Below are 13,172 nucleotides of genomic sequence, written 5' to 3'. Positions count from 1 at the left end.
TAAAGTTAAAGTTCAAAAGTTTTATCCTCTCATCAAAATAATCTATTCCCTTCTCTGGAAAATTACCCATCGCCACTCATATTTAATCATTATCATCACATATAATCTCGGGGCTAGACACAAAATGCTGGAGTAATTCAGCGGGTCAGGCAGTATCCTGGAGAAAAGGAATTGGTGTCATTTCGAGTTGGGACCCTTCTTCAGAAAAGGGTGGTGGGCTCTGGGCTCACTCTTCTCCCCTGCACCCCTAAATAGACGTCATACCATTCAACTTTTCTCATCTTCATTATCATCCTCAATTAACAAAAAACCTGACTTTCCTCCTTTCCCCATTCACAATTTTATTCACAGACTTATCTAAAGGGCCTGCCCCACTTAGGTGATTTTTTTGGCGACTGCCGGCGACTGTCAAAGTCGTAGCAGATCGCCAAAATTTTCTTTTACCCGACGACAATGACCACGACAATGCCGAGTCAGGTCGAGATTACACCGTCTTCGGAAACATCGCTCTCCAGCGTCCTAATTTTCACTGAATCACTGACAAGTCAGTAAGTTCTTGAGAGTTTTGAAATATAACATCTTGCCCAGGTTACTTGAAAACCAAGCTTTACTGTAACAGGGCATAAACTGGATTTACTTCCAGTTTACTAATAGCTGTATTAAAAATTTATTTTTTTAAAGTGGTTAAGTGGATTTTTGTAAAAGTGTGTGGGCATTCTTTGAAAATGTACGGGAGATGCATATCTGGTTTCTGGGTTGAATATCTGGGTTGGGAGCCCACTTTAAATGTAATGGCTGATGGCCATAAACATCGCGAAAATTCCCACGCTTACCTGACCGTCAAACTGTCGCCTCCAATCTACCTGTCAAATGTCCTGACGGTAAATAAATTTGTTAAACACAAGCATTTTATGATATTTTGAAATGACTTTACTTATTTTAATATGTGCTTCTAAATGCATCTAAGAGAACCTATCAAACCTGGGGACAGCATGCGACAGCGCCCGCAATAAGCAACGATACCTGCCGACAAGCCAGCTGTCGCCGAGAAATTTCAAACCGGATTTTTATCAGCGACGCGCCGAGATCCATTACGATTCCTCACGATCATGCCCGCTACACCCCGGCGAACTGTCGGCGACAGCCTAGTCGCTGGCAGTCGCCTTAAAATCGCCAAAGTGAGACAGGCCCTTAAATCGACTGTCGCTGTTTCTATTCTATATCAGTCAGTTCCCTCCATTCATCAGTCATGCCGTCTACTCATTCTACAGTATCAGATGAGACCAACTCAAAGGTTATTATTCTCAATGGAAACATGCTAACTCAGCACACAAAGTATCTTTCTGAATACATTTACACCAAGCACCTGTGGTAAAACATTGAATTTCAACAAACAAAGTACTAAGAATGAAACATAAGGCAAATCACAGTCCAAGCTAGGTCCATTTACCCATGTTTGGCCAATATCCCTCTAAACCTTTCTTAACTATGTGCCTATTCAAGTGTCTTTTAAATTATGTTACAATACCTGCCTCTACTACTTCTTCTGGGCGCTTTTTTCATATACCCACCTCCGAAAAGTGAAAAATTTGCCCATCAAGTTCCTATTAAATCTTGCCCCTCTCAACTTAAACCTATTTCCTCTGGTTCTTGATTCCTCGACCCTCAAGTAAAAGACTGCATTCACCCTATCTATGTCTCTCATGATTTTATATACCTCTTTAAGATCATCCTCAGTCTTCTGCACTCCAACGAAAAAAGTCCTAGTCTGCCATCCGATCCATATAGCTCAGGACTTTAAGTCCTGTCAAAATCCTCTTAAATCATCTATGTATTCTTCCCAGCTTAATGGCAGGTAGCTGGAGAGAAGACGTTTCTATTTGGAGACACCACAACTTGGAAGAGGGGATGTTCAACGAGATCTGGGTGTCCTAGTGCATCAGTCACTGAAAGGCAGCATGCAGGTACAGCAGGCAGTGAAGAAAGCCAATGGAATGTTGGCCTTCGTAACAAGAGGAGTTGAGTATAGGAGCAAAGAGGTCCTTCTACAGTTGTACCGGGCCCTGGTGAGACCGCACTTGGAGTACTGTGTGCAGTTTTGGTCTCCAAATTTGAGGAAGGATATTCTTGCTATTGAGGGCGTGCAGCGTAGGTTCACTAGGTTAATTCCCGGAATGGCGGGACTGTCGTATGTGGAAAGGCTGGAGCAATTAGGCTTGTATACACTGGAATTTAGAAGGATGAGGGGGGATCTTATTGAAACATATAAGATAATTAGGGGATTGGACACATTAGAGGCAGGAAACATGTTCCCAATGTTGGGGGAGTCCAGAACAAGGGGCCACAGTTTAAGAATAAGGGGTAGGCCATTTAGAACGGAGATGAGGAAGAACTTTTTCAGTCAGAGAGTGGTGAAGGTGTGGAATTCTCTGCCTCAGAAGGCAGTGGAGGCCAGTTCGTTGGATGCTTTCAAGAGAGAGCTGGATAGAGCTCTTAAGGATAGCGGAGTGAGGGGGTATGGGGAGAAGGCAGGAACGGGGTACTGATTGAGAGTGATCAGCCATGATCGCATTGAATGGCGGTGCTGGCTCGAAGGGCTGAATGGCCTACTCCTGCACCTATTGTCTATTGTCTATTGTCTATTGTGGCTATTGAAATGTCACTGATGAACCAAATTGGTAATTTAAGAGTTGAGAATATTTAATATCGAAGAAATACAACACAATATCTCAAATTGAAATTATAATTTTACCTGTTGTGAGCCTAAACTTGTTACAAACTACTTTAATAATTCATAAATTGTTTTAATGTTAGCTCAGACAATGATAGTTGCATTAAGGAAAGCAGTACAAGTGAAAACAGCACTTACATTCAGGTAATCACAGTGGACGGTAGTTCCTACCCTTCTGCGGCGTTTTGGAGGAAGCTGCTGTTTGGGGAATTTGAGGACCAAAGATTTCCTGCGCACTTCATCTGCACTTTAGTAGCAAAGAATAAAGTAAAGTACAAATTAGAGAAAGGATATAGCTGAAGGATGCATCAGAAATTAAGAAATAGAAATATTTGTGACAAATAGGCAGATTTACATACATTTCACATGCAACTGAGAGCGCAGAAAATTGATGTTCAGATATTGTAGCATTTTATCTTCAGAGGCATGCATTAGTTACTAAACAATATGAGCTGTTTATTTTGCCTTCCAGTGTTTTGGTTGTTGCTTGATATAATAATGGACTTAAAAACAATCATGAAAATTAACTCTAAATTAGGAAAATCCAGGAGACAATGTATTCGCGAATCTGAAATCCCAAGATTCTTTTCACTCAAGATTGTTACATTTCAAGTCTCAAAGTAATGAGAAGTTGTGTTCACAAATATTGCTTTTGGAATGAAAAACATCTTATTTGCATTTGGACAATTAATGTTATCTGCTTCCCGCATCTCCCAAGGAAGCTTTTTCCAAAGAATGATCCCACATTCAATGCAATGTTTCCAGAAATCTGTTTTCAATTTATTGCATTTGAAGATGAAGAAACTGTTCTATTGCTCTGGAAAAATGTAAACTCTTCATGCTAGACATTATAATCTATTTGGAATCCCCAAAGCAGTATTCACATTGCCACTTGAGAAAGGTGGTGCTAAAATTCTGGCGCTATGGTTTACTGTTTTGGCTGTAGGTCCACATGTCCACAACCAAATTTCAGTGTGAAGAAGGGTCTCGACCCAAAACGTCACCCATTCCTTCTCTCATAGATGCTGCCTGACCTGCTGAGTTACTCCAGCATTTTGTAATACTTACGTAAGATGGCCACCGGATCCGCGCGTGCGCAGTTGGGGGAGGGTTGCCCCTTGTCCGAGTGACGGGAGTGGCGGCCAATGTGGGGGGGGCTGAGGAGAGCGGAAGAGGCGGAACCTGCCTGTTGCTCAGCTACTAAAGAACCTTTGCCGGAGAGGCTTGGACCATGGCAGCCCAGCGAAGGGGTGAGTGGCTCCCTCAGGAGAGGTTTGGACCCAATGGGTCCACCAGTTTCTAGTTCATTTTAAATGTACCTTCCCTTCTTTTCATAGAACATAGAAAAGTACAGCGTAGAATTAACCCTGAAGCCCACAATATTTATGCCGAACATAATGCCAAGATAAACTAACTTCATCTGCCTTCACATGATCTGTACTCCTCCATTCCCAGCATATCCATGTACCTATCTAAAAACCTCATGCCACTATCGAATCGGCCTTCAGCAAAGCCCCTGGCAGCGCATTCATCTATATACTAAAACTCTCGTTTGTTTGTTTATTTGTGATCGAACTACAGCCAAAACGGTACACGATAGCTTGACAATTTTAGGCCCACCTTACTCACTCTCATCGCTTTAATGGTAAAGCAAGCAGTTTTATTGAAATCGGTGTTATATTTTTTAAGTTATTCACATTTTAAAGTTTAAATCTATCTCCTAGGGAGGGAGGTGGGGGGGAGGGAGTGGGGAGGAAGGTGGATAAGGGCGGTTGAGGGGGATGGAGAGGGGAAAGGGGAAGTGGGGAGGGGAGGGAGGAGGGAGGGGGGGTAGGAGAGGGTGCTGCACCAATGCAGGAGAGGTTTGGGCCCAATGGGTCCACTTGGTTTAGTGACATTTAAATCCATTGAATATTAAGTAACTTGCACAAGAACTTAAGAAGTACAAGCAGAAGCCCATTCAGCACTTATGCCTGCTCCACCATTCAGTAACGCCATGGCAGCTTTCATCGACTTGCATCACTTTTCTGTGCTGACAATGTCTTCTGCAAACCCATGAATTAACATAAATTTGGAATGAGTTGAAACTTTTATGACTGCCAGATTGCTGCCGAAAAGAACGCACTATCCTTGTAATGAGATACTTCAGTTTAATTTTATAGGATGAATGCAAAACAGCACCCTTCCTTTGCATAAAGCTCGTCCATGCAAAAGAAGCCTCAAGCTCATTATCACACCAAAAAAAATTATACTTGATAATTCAATACAAAAGTTATTGTGGAATTTTTTGAATGGAACATAGGCAGATATACAAAATATTATATTAAAAAGTGATCTAACTTCATGCCATGTAATTTCAATCTTATTTAATTTCAATATTATGATTGAGAGATTCAGTCATAAACCAGCAATGGTCGTTTTGCACCATTGGTTCCTCAACTCAGATCCTACACCAAATATTCGATCCTGTGGTTCCTTGTGTGTGAGCTGCATTACTGTTGCAACAACACAGCAGCAGTAGGATAGAACTAACTTGTCTCATGGCAGGAAAACACCAATTCACCTAACCAGCTATCAGCATTGTCACAAAATATGTTCTATGGTCTGCCTCATGGCCACACATGTGAGCAAACAAGACCATTTGCAGTCTGAAAAGATGGAGTATCTCAGGATGCGATACTGATTAAGTTTGTCTTCCAGATCTGGGAGTATTTGAGAGAGGGTGAACTGGAAAAACAGGGAGAAGTGAGAATTTTCTTTGCGTGATAACATCTTTGGGGTAAATCCCATGGATCATGCATCACCAAAAAGGTCCTGCAGTCTTCAATCAAGGGACCACAAACTTGCCACACACATTTTTGTTCTAATTCTATCAAAACAGATACCCATTTTCTTTTTCAATACTGCCTTGCAGAGGTCAACTACACTGAATTCTTCAATAGCTATTTTTCATTAAAAAAAAACAACATTTATTTCTTACCTCTCAATCAACTGTTTTCCCAGAACAATTTTGGTTCCTTCTACTTTGATAAGTTCCTCGTTGTCATTCGGTATAACAGTCTTTTCAAGTTCCTCTTCTTGTTCTTCTGTCATAGCAACTGGGTTACTTGGTGGAGCATTCGTTTGATAATACAGAGGACAAAATTTATTGGTCCTCATGTGTCCAATGGCACCACAAGCACCACATTTTAACTATTAGAAAGGAAAAGAAACAAGGAGATTTGAGTTTCATGCTAAACTACCGACTGCAAGTGGTTTTAGAAACCACATTTTGATTCCAGAAGTTATTTATAAACTAGCTTCAAACATGGTTCCGCTATGTGCCAAGTGCATACAGAAAGGAAGGAGTTATTTTTTATTATTCTTTGTTTAATATATGTGCTCTCAGGACCACATCCCAAATGCAATTCCAACCTGCCTTAAATCTGCTATTGACAGTGCAATGTGGAACAATCACTGGGAAATAGATGACTAAAGGTGGTGCGAAAATCACCCACACAATAAACAACTTCCAAATCAGGTGGAACCTGCAAGTATGTCATTTAACATGAGCTCATTAGTCTATCTCATTTAGCATTTTGGGAAGTCCACACAATATCATGTCCTGAAATCAAAAACAAGATTTAGTCTCCACAGGGACCAAGCGGTGGTCACTCTAACAAGGAGATTTGTTAGAGGATGAGAGGGGAATCTTATAGAAACTTACAAAATTATAAAAGGACTGGACAAGCTAGATGCAGGAAAAATGTTCCCAATGTCGGGTAAGTCCAGAACCAGGGGCCACACACAGTCTAAGAATAAAGGGGAGGCCATTTAAAACTGAGGTGAGAAGGAACTTTTTCACCCAGAGAGTTGTGAATTTGTGGAATTCTCCGCCACAGAGGGCAGTGGAGGTCGATTCACTGGATGAGGTTAAGAGAGAGTTAGATAGAGCTCTAGGGGCCAGTGGAATCAAGGGATATGGGGAGAAGGCAGGCACGGGTTACTGATTGTGGACGATCAGCCATGATCACAATGAATGGCGGTGCTGGCTCGAAGGGCCGAATGGCCTCCTCCTGCACCTATTTTCTATGTTTCTATGTTTCTATGTTTCTAACCAATGCACTGCAGCTGGCATGGGTACACTGGTGGGAATGTTCAATAGGTTGATCCCTTGCAGTTACTTTGCCTGTTCCCTGCCAGGATTTGGGCAGCACACTCAATAGTGATGCTGACACTCTTTGATAATGGACAATGAAGTCCCTCACTCAGAGTACTTTCTAGAATTAGTTACCTTAAGGTCAGGTCTTTCTTTGACTTTTTTGAGTTTCTTTTCTGGTGGTCCTTTTAATTTATCCTTCTCCTGATTTCGTTTGAGTCTCCTAAGCTGCTCCTGAATTCTGCGTCGTTCTCGTCGCATTTCTTCACGATGTTGTTCATCAAATAGTGCAAATTTACGGCTATGAAAAATAAACACCAAATCTTAAGACAAAACATAATGCAAGTTCTTTTCTATCAAATTTCTAAGTTTTTAAGTTCTGTGTCTATTGCCTGTTTAGACCATTACATAGTGTTACCAAGGTACACAACACTTCAATCTAATAAAACAATACAGCTATATTTTTATTTGAATTGTCCATTGATTCTAAATTTTAAGATAGGTGATTGAATGGAGCAGACAAGGGACATCAAACTATTTATGGATAGATACATTTACCCGTATAGAATTTTATCTGCTGTTTATACGCTCAATGCCAGGTTTTACCCAATCCCTGGATGTCCCATATACTTAAAAGTACCTCCATGAATACAAGAACATATATTTCCACCATCAATTTTTTCTTTTCCTTCAATGATTTATATTGCATCTCAAGGAAATTTTCATCAGTGTAATCGACTGAAACATGATATAGTCAAAGGAGGAATCAATAAAGCAGAGATCAGTCACTATTAGAGATTTGGAAACATTTTCTACAGGTGATAGGTATAAGGTAGAAAGTGAGAAATTAAGCCTTGTGCTGACATAGTACAGTTTAGAACACAAAGACATCCCAAACACTTCAGTTAATGAAGCACTTCAAATTAAGAATAGAAAATTATCAAATAATGTATTTTATTTAAGTTGAGTCAAGCAGATACATTGGCTGGGACAATGTTTTCAAAATGCATCTATTCCTTCCATCCAAGAAAGAGATAATATATCAATTTGTCATCGGATCCCACAGATTGCATCTCCAACAGTGCAGCATCAGTGCACCATTGCATCATTCACTGCTGATTCTGAACACAATTGTCCTTCAATGAACTGTTGTTGCAAACCTACCCAAAAGAGTTAATTTTAGTTTCTAATTAATTCCTTTGCAAAGTCCAAGCCAAACATTACATGTGTTCAAATGTAAATTTTAGCTCCATGCAAAATGATGGACTACAATTACTATTCAGTACAAGTTGAATTTACATTATTGCAACAAAAATTTAACTTACATAAAGTCTTCATCCTTTGTTGTCCGTATTCTAACATATGCATCGATAACAGCAGCTTTCCTGACGGTCTCGCATCTAACATACTCCTTCCCATCCTCATCTCGGAATGTACGATAGATCTTCAGCCGTCGTCCTGTAGCTGAGGAGTTAAGACTGGTAATGGAGGCTGTGTCATCATCTTTGTGAAATATTCCTGGGGTGGGTGTGCTACATGCTAAAAAAAAGAGAAAAAATGTGGATGTCACATTGCTAATGTTTTATTGTAATGCTTTATTGTATTTAATCCAAACAAAATAATAAAAAGCAGTTCCTGATGGAATAGTTGGTTGAATACTGAACTTTCCACTCTCCCCTGGATCCAAATGCAGTTCAGACAAAAGAGATCAAAGTCAAATTACTCTGATGCAGTCAAATCCTGTATGAAACAAGTTTGGACTGTCCTAAATTAATTCCTCCTTTCAATGGTAGTTCATAGCAAAACCTAGAACATTTTGGCACTGAAATGTGTTCCACCAAACAGAGCAGAGGATGGCTATTGTGGTGTTCATCTGCAATGCAGTTAAATATGATCAAAATGGAGCGAAACTTAAATCTGCAACTAGTTCTATTGTGTGTACTTTAGGCTTGATAACATTATCAGGGGTGAAATTGTTTAAAAAAATATTCTCTGACTGGTATCTCATATAAACAAAAAGAATGGAGGGATAAAAATAACCTGTTTAATTGCACTTTATGCAAAGAATGGCACAACAATAAAAGATAGACAATAGACACAGGAGTAGGCCATTCCGTCCATCGCGCCAGCACCGCCATTCACTGTGTTCATGGCTGATCATCCACAATCAGTACCCCGTTCCTGCCTTCTCCCCATATCCTTTGACTCCATTATCTTTGAGAGCTCTATCTAACTCTCTCTTGCAATATGGCAATGGGTTCAATATCCTTTGTATTTTGGAGAATGTTGGTTGATATTCAGTTCTCAGAAGATAGGGACTCAGTTCCATGGCATCAATTGCCCTCAAATATCTCACTCATGTATGAATTTAAGCATTGTTACATAAAAGATCAAGACACTAACATTGGTAAAAAAATGAAGTAATTCACTCAGACATGTTGCAGTCTCTTAACTCAACATAGTTAATCTTATTCAGGACAGAAATATGGGCCTTCACTCATGCATTTTATCCCTGTAATATTTAAGGAAAATTCAGATGAGTTTACCACTCTTGATCACTGTCCTGCCCATTTCAAGAACTCCCACAGTTTATCCACATTCTTGGCACAAAACTTATATTTTGCCGAAGACCAATCACTTATGTCTATTAAAACAAACTCTAACATCATGAAAGATTAAAAATATCAATAATTTCTAATTTCACACCAAAAAACAATGTACAGTTCTGTTCATCTATCTCTGATATTTAAAAACATGCATTTTGAATAACATAGGCACGGAGATTTTGAGCATTTTCATTCAAGAAACAAGACAAACCTATCGAGGCTCGATCAACATTTGCACCTTGATCCCTTCAAGACTTAACTTGTCGTACCAGTTATCACCATCTACCTTCATGTACTGACATATCACAATTCTCTCCTTCAGACCCACTTGACTTTAGTTCTTTCTACTCCAACACAAATAACAGAAGTTAAATGGTACCAAACAATCAATAAAACAATATCTCTCCTGCAGCAATACCAAGCAAGTGTCACTCACATGAACCTTTCCTGTCTCTCTTCTCCTTCTTATCACGGTCTTTATCATTTCCAATTTCTTCTCCCATCAACATCCTCTGCAGTTCCTTGCGTTCTTGCTCCTCACGCTCACGAGAAAGTTGGGAGCTTGTTTTCTTATTCTGTAACATGTTTTCAATATTTTTTCCCATTTCCTCAAAATCACTGTCTTCTGCTGAGCTGCTGTCTGTGTCTGTAGAGAGAACCTCAGTTGAAGACAGGACCCTAAAAATGAATAAAGGAATTCAGCAATCTGAATTACACTTGTCAATCGTGTGAAAAGCATTTATTTTTCAATTTTGAATCCACTGTAGGAATTTCAAACAATGCAATCTTCAGCTGGCTCGGAAGTCAGCCCAAAGGTCATCTCGACAAACTGAAGATCAGTCCAAATCCTTTCTTTGGCATTAGCATGAAGAATTCCTGTCACAACATTAGCATTTGAATTGAGTAGTAAGATATTTCGGAAAACAAGTTGATAGATGGAGTTCTTGTGATCCCCAGAGTGCACGTGTGGAGATTAAGTATTGGCATCCTTTACAGTGATAGTCTACTTCTATACTGTATTCAAGTCATAAGGTCAGAGTGATACAGCAGGAAAACAAGCCCTCAAGCCCACCAAGTCCACACCGATCATCAACCACATGTTCACACGAATTGTATGCTAATTCCATTTTGTAATTGAGATATTATGAAGTTGCAAATCATTTCAACCTTTAGAAAATATGGCTAACTGTAAGGATCAAAGAATTGTTAGATAGGAGCATGTTTCCAGTCTGAATAAAAGAGTAACCCAACAAGTTTAAAGATTATCCTTCAGTCATAATCATTCAGACCTAGTTCTTCGCGGATCTTTGAAAGGGAAAGTTCGATCAAATGCACCAAAAGTTAGATCTAAAATGCAAATAGTCATATGTAGAAATAGTATGTACGTAATTCCAAATGTGATTTTATAGTCACACCAATGGATACCTTTATCAGAATATCAAAAGGCAGCTTTGGGAAAATAAAAGGAATTGGTTTTCTCAGAGAATTGTAACAATGTTGCATCTGCATAGTGGAACAATGGTTTTGCTTTGATATTAACATTCAAATAGAAGAGATACATTTTTTAGCAAGGAACCTGCAGGACCCAAGGCACAATCCTCCTGAAACCAGAGATGCTAAAAGGTTTTGTTATTCACTAATGGTCCAACTCATGAAGGACTTAGTCAACATCACAATTCAGTCTGAGAAACAATTTACCACTCACCTGTCTTCATTATAAAACTCAGAAATTGCTCTACTTGAATTATTTTGCTTAACTTGAGCACGATGCATTTAAGTTCCACGGCCAAATGATGTATTAATCAACATCAATAGAAACAGGACGCTGTTTCAGGACGAATTAACCAAAACCTAACACTGACAATAATAACCTAGCAATGATGCTGTCTAACATAAATTAACAATACTTTAAAGTTATAATTAAGCTAATTTAAAATCCATGATATACCCTTCATAACTTCTACACACTTGAATTACTAATTCTGATCTGATCCTACATTTGATTGAAGTCACACTAAAGTTAAGATATAATGATTAGTATTTTTCCTACTTGTTCTGAAGATCAAAAATGCGCTGACATTCCTCCTTGTATCGCTCCTGATGTTCAGCCACTGAAAATCGTGATCCACGGGCAAATTTGCTCATGGGAGTATCCCCTGACCTGGCTTGCTCCGTTGACATTGTACGCACAACATCGATCACTTCCCATCGAGAGAGTTTTTTGATCTGTATTAAAATGAAAAGAAAAGATTTAATTGAATATTTCAGACTTGCAAATTTTCCGCATAAAATTAGACAGAATTTTGTATCGTAGTGCTGGCATTTTTTTTTTTAATGGTTTTATTAAAATAATCTGATATCTATCTAAAAGGTTCTAAAAATCAATGTTACTTTTTGTTCCAGCAGAGACCCGTGAAGAATGCATTGCTGGTAAGGTTACATACTCGTACAACTTACTTCTTCCTCTGGAACTCCAAACTTCCGAAGGAGCTGTTTGGCATTTTTCAAAGATAGTCGCCGGAGGTCAGCATCTGTTCCTGTAACTGTCTTCTTCACTGGTTGAGGCTGGTTGTCATCCTGGAAATAAGTCAAATAAATTTTTCTTTTAATTTTGAATTTAATGAGGCACCATAAATTAATTTGCCATATCAGAAACAAGAGGTTTGATGTTTATCTTCACAAATAAAATAAATAAAACTGCAAGATAAATTGGAATCTGCAACACAAATTTAATTTTTAATAAACTAGAACATAAAATCTTAAGATTAACAAAAATTACAGGTTGATATTGGTGGTAAAATCTGATATCATGTGCAGACTTTTGAATAAAAAATGCAAAGTCCACCTCCCAGGCTTTTGTACATGCTAAGTAGATGTTATCAAATGCCTGACACAGCTTTAACACAAATTCTGTGCGTCAGTATTCTACATTATCCAATGTTCATTTGATTGGTCACAATAAGTTCATAATTGTCCATAGCGACCACATCAAAAACGTTACTCTAATTATTTTGTGAGGTCCATGAAAATTCCTAGACGGAGACAATAAAGAGTTGGCCACTCTCTGCTCCCAGCATTGAGCAACTCCATCACAGGAGATAAACTATCGACTGACATCTATTATAAATCTACTGACTCCCATAACTATCTAAACTACACTTCTTCCTGCACTTCTACCCTGCTTCCTGCAAAGACTCTATCCCCTATTCCCCAATTCCACTATCTATGCCGCATCTGCGCCGAAGATGAGGTGTTCCATACCAGGTCATCCGAGATGTCCTCATTCTTTACGGAACGGGGGGGGGGTGATTCCCTTCTTTCATCATAGATGAGGCTCTCACACGTGTCTCCTCAGTACCCCACAGTTCAGCTCTTGCTCCCCCTCCCCCTAGGAAGGGACAGTCTCCCTAGTCCTGACCTTTCACCCCATCAGCTGTCGCATACAACACATAATCCTCTGACATTTTCACCACCTCCAACGGAATCCCACCACTAGTTACATCTTGCCATCTCCACACCTTTCCACCCTCCGCAGAGACCGTTTCCTCCGCACTTCCCTGGTTAACTTATACCTTCCCACCTAAACCACTCCCTCCCCAAGTACCTTCCCCTGTAACTGCAAGAAATGCAACACCTATCCTTATACCTCTTCCCTCGACTCTGTCCAGGGACCTTTCAGGTTAAGCAGAAGTTCACT

The 13,172-nt window shown here is 39.5% G+C and overlaps 1 protein-coding gene across 3 annotated transcripts in view; it reads right to left on the bottom strand.

Moving 5' to 3' along the window:
* Positions 1–13,172, bottom strand: part of taf1 (TAF1 RNA polymerase II, TATA box binding protein (TBP)-associated factor) — a 68,427-nt gene that overhangs the window by 18,701 nt on the left and 36,554 nt on the right. For all 3 annotated transcript variants that reach the window (XM_078412461.1, XM_078412462.1, XM_078412463.1), the window contains exons 22-28: positions 11,933–12,052; positions 11,526–11,701; positions 9,912–10,153; positions 8,195–8,408; positions 7,005–7,170; positions 5,712–5,923; positions 2,870–2,978 (exon numbers count right to left, since the gene is read on the bottom strand). In XM_078412461.1, coding sequence (XP_078268587.1) covers positions 2,870–2,978; positions 5,712–5,923; positions 7,005–7,170; positions 8,195–8,408; positions 9,912–10,153; positions 11,526–11,701; positions 11,933–12,052 — 1,239 coding nt within the window. The remainder of the gene's footprint in view (positions 1–2,869; positions 2,979–5,711; positions 5,924–7,004; positions 7,171–8,194; positions 8,409–9,911; positions 10,154–11,525; positions 11,702–11,932; positions 12,053–13,172) is intronic.

The sequence above is a fragment of the Rhinoraja longicauda genome, chromosome 15, assembly GCF_053455715.1.
Source record: "Rhinoraja longicauda isolate Sanriku21f chromosome 15, sRhiLon1.1, whole genome shotgun sequence".
Lineage (NCBI taxonomy): Eukaryota > Metazoa > Chordata > Chondrichthyes > Rajiformes > Arhynchobatidae > Rhinoraja > Rhinoraja longicauda.
Note: the sequence above shows the minus strand (reverse complement) of the source record. Positions and strands in the feature narration are given on the sequence as shown.